At 36.1% G+C, this 21,574-nt stretch overlaps 1 protein-coding gene across 3 annotated transcripts in view; it reads left to right on the plus strand.

The window, feature by feature from the left end:
- LOC150106811 (nucleoprotein TPR-like) overlaps nucleotides 1-21,574 on the plus strand; it is an 826,699-nt gene that overhangs the window by 489,108 nt on the left and 316,017 nt on the right. For all 3 annotated transcript variants that reach the window (XM_090393327.1, XM_090393328.1, XM_090393329.1), the window contains exon 32: nucleotides 10,083-10,267. In XM_090393327.1, coding sequence (XP_090249453.1) covers nucleotides 10,083-10,267 — 185 coding nt within the window. The remainder of the gene's footprint in view (nucleotides 1-10,082; nucleotides 10,268-21,574) is intronic.

Genomic DNA, 21,574 nt, shown 5'->3' on the forward strand with positions numbered 1-21,574 from the left:
CAAGGCCCCCTGCCCCTCCTGTTGTTTTTGCCAGGGCAAACAGCAAAAAGCCAGCTACTGGAACAAATCTGAAAGCACACCCCCAACTCAACATCACCAGAATTCAAGATCGGTACTTTTAACATAAGAAGCCTGCACGGCAAAGAAATTGAGCTAGCTGAATAATTGGATAAGTACTAGATCGACATAATAGGGATGACTGAAACAAAAACTGGTGAGATCTTTCCGAGCAATAAATATACAATGTTATATTCAGGCAATGACAATCAAGGAAAAGAAGGAGTAGCCATAGTATTCAACACTAAATACGAGGCTAAGCTTCTTGAATAGCATGCAGTCTCAAGTATAGTGATGTGGGCAAATATGAGAATGGGGGAACTGGACAATGAGGCTTATTTGTGCCCATGGTCCCACAGAAGTTCTACTAAGGTAGAAGTGGAGGAATTTTTTGAGGCTTTAGTGAAAGCAACTGACACAATGAAAAAGGAAAAGTTGGTCCTTGTTAGGGATCTAAATAGCAGAGTAGGAAATATTGTCAGACATACGAAAATATTTTGGGAAAGTTTGGAGAAAAGAGCAAAGTTAATAATAATGGCAAATACCTGTTGGATTTCTGCTCAGCACCATGTTCCAACATAAAAATGTGCACAATTTCATATGGAGAGAAGAGGCTAGGAATAAGAAACATCTCATTGACTATGTTATTGTTGATAGTGATGTTTTTTCACTGGTGAAGGAGACTAGAGTGTAGCGAATTTGAAACTGGAAGTGATCACGATTTTTACTAATGAGTAGCATAAAATTGAATTTCATATTGAAAAGAAGATGTAAGAAGAAAGTTTTAAAGCGAATAGAAGTTGAGCAGCTCTCAGATGTGAACTGTAGACTAAAATATACAAAGATTTTTGAAGAAAAAATGAAAGAGTTTGAGAACAGAACCAAACGTTGGAGATTGAATGGCAAGCCTTGAAGAAAACCCTGATTGATTCAGCCAGAGAGGCATGTGGTGAGGTTGTCTGCAAGGATAGAAAAATCAGAACTCCATGGTGGACACAGGAAGTTAAAGAGGCAGTGAAGGAAAAGAAGAAAGCATATCAAAACTTCCTGGCAAATAAGTCAGCTTTTGCTCTTAGAGAATACAGAGACAAATGTAAGAAAGCTAAACACTGTGTAAAACTAGGTAAACAAAAGTCATGGGAGTACTTTTGCAAGAACATAGAAAATAAATATCAAGTTGGCAAGATATTCTGGAGGTTGTTGAAGAAGCTCAGAAAGGGAGGAAAGAGTGCTGTAAAAGGAGTTAGAGATGATAAAGGTGACATGAAAACCGGACATAAAGATATCCTTGAAGTATGGAGTAATTACTTTGAAAAACTGCTAAATGAAACAAGCAGTGATGACAGCACAGTGGTAAAAAACACTCAACAGGCAAACAGTCAGGAATACATATCCATACTTGAAGTAGAAAAAGCCATCAAAGGCTTGATATGTGGAAAGGCAGCAGGAGTAGATGATATTTGATCAGAAATGCTGAAGTATGGTGGTATAAAAGTCTTACAGGGGCTGCACTGCATAGTTCAAATGGCCTGGACAGAGGGACGAATTCCCAGTGATTGGAGTAGAGCTCTCATAGTACCCATATATTAAAAGGGAAATAAAACTGAATGTGAGAATTACAGAGTCATTTTCCTACTGAGTGTTCTTGGTAAGATTTATGCAAGTTATGAAATACTTATGAAACGGTTGAGAAGGATTGTGGAAGAGAAGCTTGGTAAAGAACAAGTTGTATTCAGGCTGAATAGAGGCTGTCAGGTTCAGATTTTCACTTTATGGCAGGTATTTGGAGAAATCATGGGAATATAACAAAGATCTGTATTTAAGTTTTGTTTGATCTCGAAGAAGCATATGACAAGATGCCAAGAGAGAAGCTATTCCAAATGCTACAGTTATGTGGTGTTAATGGGGCATTATATCAAGCAATACTTAGTCTTTATTTGAGTTGTAAGTCAGCAGTTAGAATTGAAGGAAGTACAGGAATATGGTTTAATGCTAAATATTTTGTGAGAGAAAGATGTACTTTATACCCTCTGTTATTCATTATCTATATGGATCACATTATGAAGGAAAATAGTATTAAACCTGATATCAAAATCGGAGATATTAATGTCAGCTCTTTGCTTTATACAGACAATGTTATACTTCTAAATAAATCCAGTACAAGTTTGCAAGATTCCCTGACTAAATCAAATAACTGTTGTAATAGATATGGTATGAAGGTCAGCATTAAAAAGGCAAAGACAATGAAATAATCAAAAAATTGAAAATATCAACTGCATTGTGATTGGGGAACTTATAGAACAATTAAGACATTTCAGGTACTTCGGCACAATTTTTAGTGAAGATGGTAAGTTAAATATGGAAATATACAACATAATCAACAAAGCTGGTATGGTAGGAAGTCAACTGAATAAATTTATATGTAATAAGAGAGAAACTAGTCAGAACACTAAATTAGCTGTATACAAGACAGTGTTCAAACCAGTTTTAACTTATGGATCTGAGAGTTGGGTTAGAAGTAAAATACTTGACCAAAGACTAGAGACCACAGTTATGAGAATCCTGAGAAAGATTAGGGGCATGAACAGATGGCATCAATAGCAATATCATATCAAAAACAAGGACATTAGTTAAGCATCCAAGAATGAATTAGCAGAGCTAATCTCATGTGGTATGTTCACTTAAATAGAATGGGTGAGGAAACATTAGCAAAACAAGTGTTTTCTGATTGGTTAGCAGGAAAATCCAGAGGAAGACCAAGATATAGGTGGATTGATACAGTAAAAAGTGCCTTAGAAGACAGAAATATAAGACCTGATAATATTGGAGTCATGACATTTAGCAGACTGATTTGGAGGAAAATTATATTTAGGAAGTTAGTAATGATGTAAATTTTTCATATAGTACTATCATATCCTGTACACCCCCTTGAGGTATATATCAGAAGTTTGATGATGATGGTGATAAAATGGTACAAATGGCACTGTGCAGGAAAAGAGCTGAGAATATTTGACAATACTTGACAAATGGAACAACAGAATAGACACCAAGAACTGATTATTGAAAACCAGGTTGACAAGCAGTAAAATGAGATGAGACTTGGACATTTATGGTGAAGAGATGCACAAGATTTTCCAAAATGGAAGAAGCATGGAGAGGCATTTGTTCGGCAGTGGACTGCAGCAAGTTACTGCCAGTGATATTGTTAGAGTCTAGTTGATTTCTCATTTACTCCACACAAATTTATCCAGCTTTCGACCCGATTATTGCATGTAGCATCATGCAAAATACATTTAATTTTGTAAAACAGCACACTAGAAAAGGATTAAAAAGATTTAATTTCTTCCAGTATTTTGTCTCAGTCACAGAGGCATCTACAAGAGGGCATCCAATCTAACCAGATTGGATGCCCTCTTGTAGCATGCCTCATACTTTTGGATTTTCTTATATGATACTTGAAAAATCAAGTTTACAGTTGAAGGCTGCAAGCGTTGGAGAAAATGTGGATGACAGTACAGCAAGAAGTACAGGACATTTCATCTGACTTGTGTCTTATGTTTTGTAGAATTCTTGAAGAACGATGTCATTCATGTATCTTTGTTGAAGGCACACAATTTGAGCATCTTCACTGTATGGAGACTTGAAGTGTCTGCCTTCAACCCATTTGTTGTAGAAAATTATATATTTACCTTACAACAATAAAATTCTTCATCTTATCTATGAAATGTACACATTTTAAGTATGTATACATAATTTAAACATACGCTCTGTATTAGTATAGTATGAAAAATATATAAAGATATATTTTCCTTCCGTTCTTTAATCCATTCATACATATTCCAGTATTTTGTCTCAGTCACAGAGGCATCTTCAGGGATACAATATATACTTGTGGATAAAAGACTGATGTCCTAACTAGGTTGGATGCCTTCTGTGGCACACCTTTGGAATTTGTTGCATACGGATACTTGAAAAATTGTTTGTGTACCTAGTTAGGAGTCGGTCTTTTGCCTACAAGTTTATACTATATTCCTGAAGATGGCTCTATGACTGAGACAGAATATTGGAATGCATATTATATATATAAAAATCGTGTGTGGACACATGCACTATTAGCATTAGAAATTGTGAAGATCTAATGCCAGTAATGAAGTCTTCTTGGAAGAGAAACACCTTCCTGTTCTTTCCATTTATTATTATTATTTTTTTTTTTTGATCTTCTTTAGCACTGTTTCCTATCACATTACTTTATTCCTAGTAACTGATGATGATGATGATTAGTTTCCTTTCATCCATACGGGTGGCAGGGGCAGCTACAGGGTGTTCGGGATAAATTTGACATATTTATAATTAATTATATTTTTCCGTAAGTTACATGTATTAACACACACACTTCTCTTCATTTAAAAGTTTGGACCCTTCTTCATTCATATACAAGATGTCAGAAAGGATGGATAGCTGGAACCCACCTGAATCATGGAAGAGAATAACTTGTATCATGATGATTCGTGCCCGCCATCAAAATAAGGATATTACGACTGCTGCCCAATGCTCCCTGAATACAGTAAAAACAATCAGGCATGAACTAGAGACTTGCAATGGTGACTACGAGGATGTAGCAAGAAGAAAGATCCCTAGCAGACGATCTGATTGCGTTCGTACAGCAGAATTCCTCGCAAATCTGCAGGAACAGGTGTTGAAGAACCCTGGCATTGGAATTCGGGCTTTGTTCGTGGAGTTGCTAACTGTAGTCAAGCCCTGGATAACAAGGGTAGCCAATGGTAGGCCGTATGTATGGCAGCAGGATTCGGCCCCTTGCCACACCTCTGGGAAAAGTCAAAAATGGTTGTCTGAAAATTTCTACGACTTCACCAGTCCAAATGTTTGGCCTCCAAACTCCCCAGACCTTAACCCCATGGATTATTTTGTATGGGGCGCAGTTGAAAAAGACACCAATCGCACTTCCAGTAATACAAAAGCCCAGTTAATGGATAAAATTAAAACAGTTTTTGCTGCCCTTCCCAGGGAGACTGTAGCATCAGCTTGTTCGAGGTTCCGAAGCAGAATTGAAGCTGTGATCGATGCTAATGGTGGTTATTTTGAGTAAATCTTGTTGATAGTATTGTAATTAACTCTGCCTGTAATGTTTTTTTGTCAATTCATTAAATTTAATAGATACAAAGAAGATTTTCTTTTTCCTTACGAAACTGTCAAATTTATCCCGAACACCCTGTATGTTACCATACTAGGCAAGTGACTATGAGCAAGGTGGTTTCCTGTTGCCTTCCTTGCCGTACTGTATCCTGTGTGTTCACGGGTCTGGTTTGCTTGTTGATGGGATGAAAAACCCTATTGTCCACTCTCCCAAGACCAGCTAACTTGGCTATGGCTGAGGAAGATCCTTCAGCTCCTTACATCTCTGACGGGAATCGAACCTAGGACACTCCTTCCCCCAGGCATATGGTTTTGAAGCGTGCAGCCACTAGGCTAACCGCACGGACCCCCAGTAACTAGTTGTCATTAAATATGTGGTCTTTGCTGGTCATTCCAAATTTAGTACGTCAACATCTTTAACAGATTTGCTGAACGTGCTTTCTTGCACACTTTCTCATATGCACTTAATTGCTTTCACTTTTCAGTTTGAAAAGTTGTATATAAAGACAAACATTCTCCTAGTATATTTTTCAAATAGATGATTGCTGATTCTAATCTCAGTCTAATAAATCTTCATCCTTCTAGCTAGTTATGTTCATGCCATCCATTCTGTTGTTACATCAATAGTCAGATGTTTTCTGATCAATTTTAGAAAGTGAAGATTTATACTTGAATGCTTATCCTTTTTTTAATTGACCTATTGTATGCTTAATGTAAGGAAAAGAACTTTTAAATTTTCACTCGTTTCAAAATTTTGAAGTTCTTCTTTCCATTTCTGACAGGTAAGCACTCACTTAAATCCAACTGCTTCATTTTATTGTATTATTTCACAAAGAGTATTCTGTATTATATCAGTACCAATATCATTATCAATTCACTGCTTCTAACTTAGAAATCATTCATCATGACAGTTTTCTTAGTATGTTGTTCTAGAATCCTCTCTTTCCTAATAATGGCATATCTTTGAACCAGAGTTTAGTTACTAGATAACATTATGCAGATTTTTGATATTATAGAAAGTACAGTTAGCCCTTGAACAATGCAGGGGTTAGAGGTTCCGACCCCCCCGCATTGTTCGAAAACCTGCATATAACTTTTGACTCCCCAAAAACTTAACTACTAATGGCCTACTGTTGACAGGAAGTCTTACTAATTACATAAACAGTTGATTAACACATATTTTGTATGGTATGTATGTATGTATTATATACTATATTCTTACAATAAAGCAAGCTAAAGAAAAGAAAATCATAAGGAAGTGAAAATACATTTACACTACTGTACTGTATTTATCGATAACTTAAGTTTACATCATCTGTTTCGTCTATCAGTACCTACATCAATATTGTCTTATACGATACAAAACACTGTAGATGTTTTATGTATTACTAACACTAGATGTCAATAATAAAAATATAATGTGAAAAAGAAATTCGTATTTATTCACAGGTATAACAATTCATGCATTGGTAACGAAGAAGCAGCAGTATGATTGCTTTATGGTAGTCTAGTGCAATCGATTACTTTGCGGTAGCCTAGCCTATACACTAATGAATGAATCATTATATATTTTTTATATTATGATAATAATTAAACTAATTAATAACAGTTAATTTTATGCAGTTATGATTTAATACTGCATCTTTACATTTGTTTACATTTCTCTTGACTGTAAATAGCCACGCACAGTTTGTAAGTGTTCATGTGCTTAACTTTTGATGAATTTTAACTTTTTATAATAGATATGTGTATACTTTATGATACTATATGATAAAATAGTTTCTACATATATTTTATACATTCATTCTAAATCCAAAGTAATTTAATAAAAAGCTGGCACACCTTTTGGTAACTCCTATAGGTAAAGATGACCTCGCTATTGCTTCTGCCTGGTATCTCCACTTCTGGGCCTGGCTCCCACTGAAGAGACCTCAATATAGGTCAAAACTAGTCTGGGTAGTGGCCCTCCCCTTGATGCATAACATTATACATATCCGCAAGGAGATGTGTTTTGCATTATGGGAGATACTGAGATAGTAGTGATGTTAGCTTGGTCCACCTTTGCTACGAGTTGCCCGGTGTTGTACTGCCTTACCCCAGTCCTGAAGATATTTTCAGGCACAAACTTTGTTTGCTCACACTTGGATAAAGGATTAAACTAAATTTCTTATAGTCTAACCAAGCGAAAAATAAACTTTCAATAAATTTATTATTTTATACATTCATGACCTACCTTTTTCTTAACTTCTTAGATATTTCTGAGCTACATGGTGCTTCTGCAAGTTTTTTATTTAAATTGTTGCAATCTTTGAAAAAATTTCAAATATGTTTATTCTCAAAAAACCACGTATAAGTGGAACCATGCTGTTCAAAATCCATGTTCTTTAAGGGTTAGCCTGTATATTGAAAACGGTTAAGGGAGAAAATATTAGAAAATGGTTCCATAGAAAATTAGAGATAGAGAAAAATGGAAATATTGAAGAAGAGCGGAAGAATATATGCAACATAATGAAGAAAGCAGCCAATGACAGCCTTGGAAATGAAAAAAAAAAATTACCCAGGAAAAGGGCATCAGTAATTGGAACAAACATATAGAAAAAGTAATAAAATAAAAAATGGTTACTTTTTCTGAAACAGTTCAAAATAAACCAAATTGTTAAAAAAGAATGTTAAAAGTAAAAGAGAAATTAGAACTTGACAGAGAAAATTGGAAAAACTATAAACTAGAAACAGAGTTAAATATAATGCAGAATTGCCATATAAAATCTTGAAGTGCCTGCACTAAGGAATTAAAGAACAGAAGAAATATTATGAAAACTTATCAAGGACAGGTTTCACAGATTATTTTGAGAATTCCTTGCCAGATATTAGATTCGAAGCTATTTGCTGAAAAGACATCTTGATAAGAAGCTCTTGAAAGATCAGTGATTTCTGTTCATTTATTGAGAATTTTCTTAGATTTATTCATGAATTTTTAGTATATTAGTGTAATTTTTTCTTTGTATTTATTGTACTACAGCATTTAATAACATACTTGTAGAATTATTATTCGTTTTTACTATTCTTAAGAATGGTTCCCTAAACTCGGCACGACAGGGCAGTGTCTGAAGTTGAAGTTGTGACTACTTGAGGAGAACGTTTGTCCCAATGAGCAAAAGCATTGGTGCAGTGTTGATGATAATTAATCCGAAGATAATCTGATATTGGAAATATCACGATTAAAAGAAATTATTAGAAAATTGACCAGAAAATTAGAAAAAGTGGAAAAATGTTTAATGAAACTTAGGCAGGATGAGGAAAAAGATCTGAACAAGTTAAGAGGCAGGAATGTGCTGAATTTGGTAATCATAATATTAATAACAAGGTAAATCAATTGAAATCTATGAAAAAAAAAAGAGATAATATTGTATGGTGATTCAATCTTAAAATTTCCCCTTACCGAGGGAGTCACTACTTCTAGCTTATCGGAGACAAAAATTAAATATATGACAAATGTAATTGGAAAACAGAAAAGAAAAGTAAAAGAGATGGTAGTTCTGATAGGAACTAATAATTTAATTAGTGATAAATATAGTATGAGAGGACATGCTAAAGGTGTGTTGGAAGAAGTGTGCGAGAGTAAAAATGTAGATTTGTTACCCAGATATGACAGTACTGAGTTAAGAAGGAAGGCAATGGTAGCAAATGATTCTATGCCCAGGCTGTATAAAATAAATAGATGTGAGATTTTAGATGTGTTGGTGTTTTTGAAGGTAGAAAAGACTTGTATAAGAGAGACAGCCTTCGCTCGAATTCATTTGGCATCAGGAGCCTGGAAAAAAATAGTTCTCTAATGCAGAGAATCATGTAAACTAAATCATCAAGGGAGGAATGGGAAAATGTGTGTGAAAGTTCAGCTATGGTATGCAAACGTGATAAAGATATGAATGTCTTTGAGTATGGTTATATATGTGGAGGTAGGAGTAAAAAAAAAAATGGGTTTGGACCTTTTAGGTATGTCTGGGGAGGGAAAAGGGAAAGTTCTACAAGGCCAAATAGATTGCGTATCTAATTATAAGAATAGGCTAGGTGGTAATTTGTTGTCTATACACAAATGCTAGGAGTATCAGAAACAAACGGTTTGAATTCGTTGCTTTATTAAATACAATTTTGCCTAAGATTGTTGGTATTAGTGAACCGCTGGCTATCAGAATCAAATATGGTCACTGGGATCAAGTGTAACGAGTATACTGTTTTTAGGAATGATAAAAGAGGCAGGAGGGGGGGGGGGAGGTATTACTAATGGTATCAGATGACTTTAGTCAAATTAGGGTAGAAATGCGAGAAAACAATGAGGGTAACAATGTCCCATGTAGCAGTGTGTTTGAGTCTATCTGGTGTGAAGAGGTTAACAGAATGAAATATATGGTGGTGTGTTGCTACAGACCTGGTGGCTCAGTTGCAATATATATATATATTTTTTTTTTTGAAAAAAGTATTGGTTATTATAAAAGTATTGAAAGTACAGAAGTCTAATATTCTTAGACTTGTTATTCATGCAAATTTCTCCATATTTTCTTACGACAGTTGGAATTGGATTACTTCCAACTCTACTATTCAGATCTCCTGTTATATATATAATAATTGCAAGTTGACATTGCTGTTCAAATTGTCGAGGTTTATATCTAAATCTTAGTTGTACAGTGTCGTATTCTATATCATATAAAATGTAATAGCCTGTTTATTTGTTCTTGTTTGTAGAGATGTTTAAAATTAATTAGTCTGCTTTGCATTAATTCTTTATCAGTTTTATGCATTTTTTATTTTCTTCTTTAGCAGTAGTTTGTAATGTGCCAGAGTGCAATTAAACATGTATAATTTCTCTCCCATAGTTATCTGAATTGGAAAAAGAAGTTTCACCAATGCAGAGCACTAACCTTGAATTGAGTTCCCAAATTGACGTAATGAATGCTGAGACTACAGCTTTGCGTGGTGAATTAAAACGCTGGCAAACTCGAACTAATCAGCTTCTTGAACAGTCCCATAAATTAGAACCCGAAGAATATAAAGTGTTAAGGTAGGTGCATTTTAATCCCTTTTTTGTATGTGTTTATTGTGTTAAGTGGTTTTAAATTTGTTTATTATAGATTCATTTACCAATACCTGGTAAATTTCTTGAAAGAATTCTGCTAAATTATTTAGTTTACAGTTTTTTCCAGTTCAGATAAGGCTGTGTGCATTTATGCATTTTTAATAGTATGTGCATTGTTACATAAAGCAAAATTAGATTAATCTGCAAGAAAATAACATTGACATTTTGCTTCTTCAAGAAACGCTTGCTGAAACTGAAGACAACTTTAACAGAAGAGGAAAAATAATTGGTTACACCTTGATTGGTGCTAGATACCATCAGATTTATGGCATTGCAACATACATTAAGGATGATATAGAAAATGCTTTTGTCCAAACAACGAAATGTGATAAAGATACCCATCTTGTGAGTGTGAAAATCCACAACATAATAATAGTCAATGCCTATAAACCTCCTTTTAACATCATGGTCTCTTGATTATTACCCACTTATCAACATCCAACAGTATGGATTGGCGATTTTAATATCCATCGTGAAGAATGGAACTACTGTGATAACGACTGCGGTACTGCCTTTATACACCTTGTATTTAATGCTAAGGATAGAAATACCTTTAGATCAGCCGCATGGCTGCTGGAGTGTAATACAGACTTATGTTTTGTTTCATTAAACATAGAAAGGCAGCCATTACCAGCAAGATATGTTCTTTCTAACTTCCCACATAGTCAGCATCTACCGGTGTTACTAGAAATTGGTATGACACCACTTATAGCAAGATCCTTACCATGACCATGTTTGAATTTTAAAAAAGTAAATTGGAGAAATTTTGCAAATGAATTGGATAAATGTGTTCAATGGATACCTGCTAGAGTTGTGGAGTACAAGAGATTTGTAGGAGCAATCATATCAACTGTGAAAAAATATATCCCTAGAGGTTACAGAAAGGATTATGTTCCCAGAAGGAATGAAGAGATTGAAAATCTTTATAGAGAGTTCCTCAAAAGTGAAGATCCTGAAATAGCAGATGAATTACTACAAATGCCTGAATTCCTCCTGAAAAACAAAATGGATTGATATGGTTGAAAACCTTGACTTCAAACAATCAAGTAAAAAAGCTTGGAATCTTCTCCAAAAACTATCCACAACTAAATCTATCTAAAAGAAAAAAACATAATGATCTCTCCTGAGAAAATAGCTAATCAAATCATTAATATGTTAAGGGCACCCAGGGACCATGAACATACTAACAAAGTTAAGAAAGAACTTAGAGCATTAAAAACAAATGCTCCTGCTTTCTCACAATATGCATCAATCTTTACGATAGATGAAGTAAACGCTATCATAAAAGATGTCAAAGCAGGTAAGGCCCCAGGCTTTGATTGTATCCATCCTGAATTCCTGATTAATAGCAGGCCAAATACTATAAAATGGCTTTCTGAATTCTTCTCTGATATTGACTGGCCTACTACTCAGCTAGTTTAAGAAGTCAAAAAAGTTGCTATTCTTAAACACCTGGAAAACTGCTCCAGGAGGCAAAAAGTTACAGACCTATTGCTTTATTGAGTTGCACCTGTAAAATGTTGGAACACTTTCTGTACAACAGATCGTCTATACGAATCATGCAGCACATTACAATTCAACAAGCTGGTCTTATGGTCTTAGAAAAAAACGTGGTTGCTATGAGACCAAACTAGACACTCCAGAGATGATTTGTCTGTAATTTGCTACTTCTGTCTTGCACAAATCTTTATGTTTACCTCTTTATGTCTACCTTACCCTCTTTCAAGTCCCTTGGAACCCTGCCAGAGCTGAGACTTAGATTGAACAACTTTATTAGAGGCTTTGGTAGTTCTCTTGCACATTCTTGTAGTACACAGGCTGACATGCTGTCCAGTCCAACTGCTATATTCACATTGATATTTTATGTCAAGTACCTCCATTTATGTTGAGTACCTCCAGTTCATCTATCTCAATTCTCACATCAGTAAATGCAAAATCACCATCTAGATGATATACTCTTGCAAAGTGATCACTTAATAACTGAACTTATTTCTTTTACTTTTGTCACTTTACTACTATCAGCACTGAGTAAAGTTACCTTTCCATAATCATTCTTTCTCTTTCTTGCTATATAGCAGCAAAAAAAAAAAAAAAAAAAAAAAAATAGCACCTAGTGCCTGTCATTGGTTATTGTGTCAAGCAATCCATTTGAATGTTGTCATGAGTTGCTGTTTTTGTTTATTGCATGCGTGAAGTGTGAACTGACATAGCAGGCAAGTTTTTAATATGTAATTTTCCATCAATTTATAACTTTCTTGCCCTTGTATACAATGAGAAACAGTGTTGACAATCTGCTGAATGTCCCGTTTTTTGTCAGAACTTTTGTTGATTGTATGATTGTACTCGAAGGAAGTATGCCTCATCCTACTCTTCCAAATTTACAGAGCATGCACAAAGATGCAAAAACTGAGTATATGAGACACTTTTCTATTTTACAATACAGTACAGTAGAATGGTTAACTGTATGTGAAGTGCAGTCAAAACTTTTTGTTGGCCTTGTTTATTATTCTCCAGAGAGAAAGGTGTTTAGAATAAGCATGGATATTCAACCTTAACCATTTAATTGCAGCAGTGCAAAAACATCAGTGCTCCCAATCACATGTTCAGTCATTTTTAAATATCAAGATGTTTAGAAAATAAAGAATTGACACTGTCCTTGACAAAGAAAAATTGAAGTTACACATCATAATGAACAGGTAGAGAAAAATAGAGACATCTTAAAAAGATTAATTGATGTTGTATGCTATTTGGCTAAGCAAGAGCTTCGTTTGAGAGGTCATGATGAGTCTGAAGATTCAGCTAATCGAGGAAATTATATAGAATTTTTAAACGAGCTCTGTGAGTATGATCCTCTTTTAGACATTTAAAGACTTTTAGCTTTAGCAATTATTCATTTGGTCTTTATGCTGTCCATATTTAAAATTATATTAACACATCTCATTTACACCTGGGTGTCTGTCGCTCTCTAATTCCCTGGCAGGTACTAGCTTTTAGTGTATGTATGTACGTAGCTTGCACATCGAGCAGTCGCATTTTCACAAAGCTTTAATTCCATCCAAACACTTCAACGCAATTAGCATTTAAGTGTCTGGGTGATATTGAATATCTGAAATGCAATTCAAACTGATTTCAAGTTATATATATATATATATATCTTATCTGGACGATTTTCAATCGAAGGTGAGTTAGCCGATCTCATACAGAGGTAGCAGGGTTTTTTCTCCCAGAAACTCTTGTTTTTCATCCCACATACAGACAAATTGGCCCTTCAGAACACACGCAATTTACAAACAAAAAATTCTAGTTGTAGTGGTGGTGGCGGTGGGCGGTTGATGGAGATGATTTGTAGTAGATGTTCGGTGTAGTGGTTGAGAAAGTTGTATCAATTGAGACAGTTGTAGGTGTCATCCCGCGATGAGTCTTTGGACTCCTTGGAGGTGTCAGGAATAATAATAATATATTCAATTTGCTTTTCATAAATTGAGTGCTTTCTGTATCCATTCTGTATCCTTTCTGTGAAAATTTGAAAGTGGATGCAAGACAAATGTTTAATAAGGTGTTTGGTCTGTTCTGCTCATATGAATGCAGCATAGCTTGCGGAAGCAGAGTTTTTTTCTATTAAACGTGCCATTCAAGTTGTCTCACACTAATTGTTCCTAAATATAGTACACAGATGTTAAAAATCTGTTTACTGTATTTAACGATAAACAAAGCTAATTGTTTCTCTTGCTTGTGCTTTTAACATCTGTTGAGGTTGGAAAGTTTTTTAAATGGTATAGAGACACTTTTATTATAGTCTTCTGAAACAACAGACAGTAAAAATTTATCTGTTCCTGAATTAAAATGAATACTTCAGTGTATTATAAGACGTTGTTGATCTACAACAAAATACTAGCATATGTGACCGCTGATACTTAAAAAAAAAAAAAAAACTAAATGAATGTAGGATTCCAAAAAGTGTGGATGATTCTGATAGTGATTGGATATTAGGTATCCTGTTTTGCATAAAATGTATACTGAGTCTCCGTAACAAAAGAAAATTCATAAAAAATGGAACTAAAGATACAAAACCAGAGAAATACACATACGTGCACAACAAATTTTATGAGATGATTTGCTGCTCTATCAAACCATATTTATTCCTGCCATGCTCTCTGTCTCCTCGTAAGTTTTTTTTTTTTTTAATTATTATTATTATAATTATTTGTCAACTAATAATAATTATTATTTGACAAATAATTATTATTATTATTTGTCAACTCTTGGAGTTGACAAACTCCCTCAATGAGTTTGTCAACTCTAAGGAGTTCACAGACTCATCGAGGGAGGCCTTAACATCATGTCAAGAACAATTATTCGACATTCATACAGTATCTATCATACCTCGCCTTGAATTCATTCACGGGTCATAGCACCCACAACAGACTCTGGCAGCTTATTCCACTCATTCACCACTCTCCAAGTTAAAAAACCTGACTCTAACACCCTTGCTAACCACATTCTTTCCCAACTTCCATGTATGGCCCCTAGTCCTCCCACCACCAGTCCTATTCTCAAAAATATCTTCTGGTTTAATCCTATAGAAACTCTTCAATAATTTGAATGTCTCAATCATATCACCCCTTTTCTGCCTATCAACCAATTTTTGCAACCCACAAATCTTCAACCTGTTCTCATAAGGTTTATTCCACAGACCTGCTATCATCTTGGTCATTCGTCTCTGGATCCTCTCCACCTCCTCCCCATCAAGAAGAAACCCTGGCACCCATATCTGAGCTCAGTAGTCTAGATGCAGTCTTATCAAGGCTCGATATAGTGGAAAATAACTCATTTGTCTCTGCTTGTTATAGTATTTTTCAGCAACCAAGTGATTTGATGAGCTGATTTAGCCACTTTTGCAATGTGCCCCTCAAACTTCAACTCCCCTATCCACCAACACTCCCAAATCCCTGGCCTCATCAATCTCCTGGAGTAAGGTTACACCAATGTGATATACTGCTGCTAATCTTTTCTCTCCAAAATGCATAACCTTACACTTTGCCATATTAAATTGACATCCATTTTCCCTAGCCCAGTCCTCCAAACTATCCAAATCATCCTACAAAATTTTGACATCCTGTGCACTCACAATTGCTCTATCCAACTTTGCATCATCAGCAAACAAGTAAACACTTCCTCTCAGATCCTTTCCTATATCGTTAATGAACAAATTGAAAAGTAGTGGTCCAAGTACAGAACCCTGCGGCACACCACTAGTCACAAGCCGTCTTTTGGACTCCAGTCCTGAATAAACCACTCTCTGGTATCTCTCCATCAACCACCCTCCTATCCATCTCACCAACCATATATCCATCCCCATCTGCTCCAGTTTACTGATTAGATTTCCATGTGGTATCCTGTCAAAGGCCTTGGCAAGCTCCAATAGAATCACTGTAAACCCATTACTCTTATCCAGTTCAGCCGTCACTGTTTTATAAAGCGTGAGCAAGTTACTGAGGCATGATCTACCCTTCACAAAACCATGTTTTCCCCCATACAGTATCCCATTTTCATCTATCCAATCCTGTATTCTTCTCTTGACTAATTTCTCCAAGACCTTGACAACAATTCGGTCGGTAATTTACAACAACAGTCTTGGACCTCCTTTATGCAGTGGAACTATTTGCCCCTCTTTCCAACCCCTCGGGACTAACCCAGATCCGAGACTCAAATTAAACAAAATGGTCAAGGGTACTGATAATTCTTTAGTCGCTTCACGTACGACACGAGCTGGTATACCATTCAATCTAACAGGTGTATTGACATTGAGGTTTTGCAATAGACTACTCACCTCCACTTCATTCACCACAATTCCCATATAATCTATTGGTTCATTCATTTCTGCAATGTCACCACCTGGAAGATATATTCTTGCAAAGTGCTCGCTCAGTACTATATCAACTGATTCGGTTACCTCCCTACCATCGGCATTGTTTAAAATCATTCAGCCATATACATTTTTTCTTTTACTTGCAACATATCGAAAGACTGTTTAGGTTTCTCTTTATCCTGCATGGCCATTGTTCTTTTGTAATCCTTTTTTGCTTTTCTTACCACACTCATTATCCTTCTGGCCTGCGCTTTATACCGTTCATGTGCCTGTCGGTCACCTTTCTCCTTAAATTCTCTCCATAGTTGTTTCTGTTTTTTGCAGCTCAAGCTTAATGGTGTTATTCATCCATTTAACCCCTACTTGATTTATTATTCGGACACTAGCTATACAGTCAGCCATTGCTTCATGCAAACACTTCTTAACCGACTCCTATGCACTATCAACTTCTAGCCCTTGCAGTGTACATTGTTAGATCCTGAATGGAGAGCTTTACAAGTAAATTCTTTGTTCCGGATTTAACATGATAACTACTACTAATTAAGGAGATATCTGCACATCAGCTATTATTTATGAAGTATTGTTTTATGTTTTGTAATAATGTGTAGTCCATGTGTGCCATGTAGTGAGAGTTATTTCTACATAACTGAAATGAGAAGCAGAGAATTTTGTATCAAAATAGTAACAATTGTGTAAGGGAATTGTTAAGTTATTTGTAATTCCCAAGTAAGCTGTCTAGTGCATTCCGAAATTCTGAGAAAAATGATAAGTAGTAATCTAGAATAATCACGTATAATCTGTACGAGTTGAGCGTAGCGATGGAGGCTATACCTATGCGGAAAAATGACGTCAGAGCAGCTACCTAGAATAATGTAACCTGACAGGTTAGGGAGAGTGTAGGATCACCCAAAGGGTATGAACGATGGGGTTCGTGGGTGAAACCCACATTGAATAGACGACGCCCGAATAGGGCGAATAAAAGACCTAGCATGCCATTTTAGGAGGCTTTTTGATCTTAGGTTACTGGATTCGAGTTTTAGGGAGAGTTGGTCGGAGGATTCGTGAGAGAGCGGTGGGCTGACTATGGTAATGACGGACGGCAGGTTCTTTTCTTGAGAATGCTTGAAGATTTTCAAGCAGAGCTGATCGCGATATGACGGCCTATGTGGATTCGAGCTTTAACAGAACGTCCCATTGGAGAAAGTTTCCTGCGGAGTGGTAGACAGCACGCAACAGTCGGAAACGATTAGAAGAAAAAGCGTAGTACATCACCAGGTGCAAAGACAGCCGAAGAATATGCAGTAAGGTAATCTGGACCTACATGAGATGGTGGCATGAAATCTGAAAGAAAAGTTTTCGTTTCTATGTTAAAATTTGTTTAGAAGAACAAGAAATTTGTGTGCATTGTAACTAAAGGACACTAGTAGAGAATGTTTAGTGAGAAGTTGACTGAATTAATTAAGCCCTTGGGGAACAAAGAAGAGTTGATAATAGGCAGTAATTTGTGAATGGCTAGGCTTGCAAAAAAATGAAATTTTGAATTAAGATAGTTATTGATAGAGTATTAATGAAAGTGTTCAATGCATGTTCTGTGAATAACTTGTGAAAGGAATTATATAGCAGTAGTATTATGCTTGAACCTAATCTTATCCTTTCATAATTGAGGGATTTAACTTACTCAGGTTCATTGTGATTTAGTATGAGCCTTAACTTAGAGTAAATTTTGATCCATTGAGTATTTAAACGTATATAACTGTAAATGTTTTATGTTTTTCCAATAAACATGTTTTGTACCTTATACCTGAGTTTATGCCTGATTACGAATTCAAACCACCACTTATGAAATAGAACCTTTTTGGCGGGAAGGAATTTAGATATAATTGCTTAAGTGAGATTCGGTCTCTACGACTGCTAACTGAATCTGCACAGCGCTAGCGTGAGATAAAATAACAGTGTGTATCCCTTTAGAATTTAGAAATATTTCCCTGAACAAGAGTCTCTTCTGTTATAGGATATTGGCTGGCACAGCAAAATATAAATTTTACCAATATCTGAAGACGAGATAGATCTAAATTAATATCTTAAGGGCAGGACAGTAGATTAGAAGGAGAGTTATTATAGAGGTAGAATTACGATATAACAAAAGACTACAATATAACAACATGTCATGGCACTGAATCAGTCAATCTCCTAAGCTTGTCATACTTACCAGCCTGATAATTCCACATGTACCCTGTCTTAATTGTAAATTCCACATCTTTAGCCACCTCCCAAGTCAAGACCCTATGATCACTCTCACCAATTGGTGGCAACGTGGTCATATTCTTTACAGCCAAATTCTCAGATGCAATTACCAGGTCAAGCACTCTCTGACCTCTAGTAGTTTTCCATTACATGCTGTAGCAGATAGTTATCCTTTATTAACCGCATAAAATCCAATTCCTTCCTCCCATGTGTCCTCTCCTCCTCCTTCCAATCAATGTTACCATAGTTGAAATCTCCAATAATAATTACCCTCTTTCCACTCATTTCTTCTATTTGCTTATGCATACTATCTCCACCATCTATTCCTTCACCTGGTCTGTAGCAGCACCCAATTGTATATTTTATTCTGCTAGCCTCAATCTCACACCAAATAGCCTCAGATGTGCTCTTTTCTCTATCCTGCAGTTCCACTTCTATTTTCCTTGACCGCAGCTCATCAGCTATCATTAATAACACTCCTCCCACCCATTTTATTCTCCCTATCACTCATGAACACACTATACCCCTCACATTCAATCCCACTAGCTATATCATCTTCTGTCAGCCATGTTTCACTAATGCCAATAACCCGTGGCCTAGAAGTGCCAACCAAGGCCAAAAATACTTCCTTCTTCTTACTAATACTTCTGGCATTTGTATACATGAATTTCAGAAGCCGGTTTTATCCAATCCCTATTTTGATGCCTTATACTAACTATTCCATTCTGATTTGTGATCTTTCCTACTCGCTTGGGCATATTACACACATTCACATACTCGACTGTCTCCCTAAAATCTGCATATCTTCCCCCCCCCCCCCCCCCCAATAACTCTAGTTTCCCTGATTCTGCACATTCACTTCCACTACATTTGACAAGACCTTTTCAAGTCTCCATACACCAAATCCATTCAAATGTAAACCATCCATTTTATATAAAATCCTTTCGCCCATCGAACTCATTCCACACATCCACAAATTCCACAACACTCATCAAACATAATTCATGCATAAAGTCATTAGCAATTATGGCCCTCCTTCTATACTCTTCACTTCCATACCGTGGCAACAGACCAGACTCACCAAACTAACTCTCTCACTCTTCTCTTTTGCTACCTCAAGCAATTCCTTCACATCCTCACTCATAGCCTTTTTGTTTCCTTTCAAAGCAATTCTTTCACCCGCTGCTTTTACATTCTAATTGACTCGCTTATATTCTGAACGTTTGCACTGGGTTGGTATGATTTTGTTAAACTCTCAACTACCACACCTCTTACTAAGGAACCTCCATACAACACACGCTCTTTCATTTTGTTTACACTCACTATCATACCCTTATTTTTTCTATCATACTTTTGCCGATTATTATTCGGTACGCTTGGAACATTTTTGCCAACGCTCCAGCTGCCGATTTGCCTTATGTATCGCTCCACTTAATAAAGTGATCTCACTCATTGCGTCAATGTCATCATTTTTATTCTCCGATGATTCATTCAATCGTTCTGTATGTTTACCTTCATTCTCACTTTCAATGCCACTCTCACGGCTATCAGGTACTACCTCGCAAATATCACCATTCATACCTCGAATATCACTGTTATCTAGATTCTCTCTTTCATCAACGATATCACTCACATGACCTGAAGCACTCTTTAAATCCTCACATTCTTTACACTTTTTGCACACATTCACTCCACTATCGTTGTTTAACCAGACTCCAACTGCTCTCCTCAATGCATACATTTCGCAAAGGGTACACTGAATCAAATCCTTTAAGTTAAGATTTTTAGACAAATATGGCGACTTGGACGCCATCTTTGTATTCCTCTTTATCGGAGCCATGTGCACAGATAATCGTATCTATCAATTTACTATTAAAATACTCAAAAAACGCCATCATAAATTTATGTCTAGACTTTATAGGATCATGCTATTTGCTCTACCCAGCAACTTGTAGGACAGATATCACAAATGTTAATTATTAATAAATCGTTTGTCATTAATGAGAGTATTCCTACTCAAACGTAATCTTTCCTTTCATTTTCCATTCTCACATGTCTTATAAATGATGGTTCACATATTTTCACCTTTGAGTATTTCAAATTTACCAACGAAATATAGCATTCTCCTTCATTGTTGTTTTCTAATAAATCCTAAAACAGATTGTTCCCCCACTCTGCAAATTGGTTACAATTAATTGCATTGGACCAATGAAGATTAGCGCTGATGCAATATGCACTCTCAGAACTTTCATACATTGATAAAAATGCAATGATGCGGTCAAATTGACGTGAATTTTGTAGCACAGGTTGCATTAACCCACACGACAGTACACCCATCCGAAATGGGCACTTGACACCACTGTACACTTTGAAAGTAGTCAATAGACACCATAGTGTGAGGAACAAACAGCCATGGTGCCTACCTTAATAAGATGTAGGACCTCTTTTCACCCCAATGACTTCAGCAGTCCTATGTGGCTTAATTTCCACAAGCATATGATAGTGATCAGTGGAAATTTTGGACCATTCTTGTTGTAGACATGTAATGAGGTCCTGGACTGTTGTGTGGCAGATGTCCCTTGACCTCACTTGACACTCCAGTTCATTCCACACATGTTCAGTAGGTTGAGATCAGGGCTCTATGGAGAACAGTCAAGTGTAATGACGTTCTTGTCCATAAACCGTGCTGTTACAGCAGCAGCCTTATGACACATTTTCTGCTGAAGGAGACAATGGTCAGTTCCATAAAAATACCATAAAGTAGGGAAGCATTGCATTGTCTAGAATGTTCATGTACCTCTCAGATTTCAGTGTTCATGTCACCACAAACAGAGATCCAACTTTAAAACAGAACCATACCATCACTACACCATCTCTAAATTTCATAGTTGAGGTTACACACTCTGATAAGAGATGTTCACCTGGTATCTGCCACACCACTCCCATTCATCTGCTCAGTAGAGGGTGTAGTGTAACTCATCACTCCATAACACTGCTTTCCAATCTTCCACATCCCACTGTACACACTGGGATTTCCATGTTTCAGTCCTACTGTGGAAATCCATGTTGTGAGCCTCCGTTCTGAATGTTTTTGTTTTTTTGTGCAGATTCATGCAGAT

The sequence above is a fragment of the Typopeltis vanoorti genome, chromosome 5 (genome assembly GCF_054136105.1).
Source record: "Typopeltis vanoorti isolate ZY-2024b chromosome 5, IOZ_Tvanoo_1.0, whole genome shotgun sequence".
Taxonomy (NCBI): domain Eukaryota; kingdom Metazoa; phylum Arthropoda; class Arachnida; order Uropygi; family Thelyphonidae; genus Typopeltis; species Typopeltis vanoorti.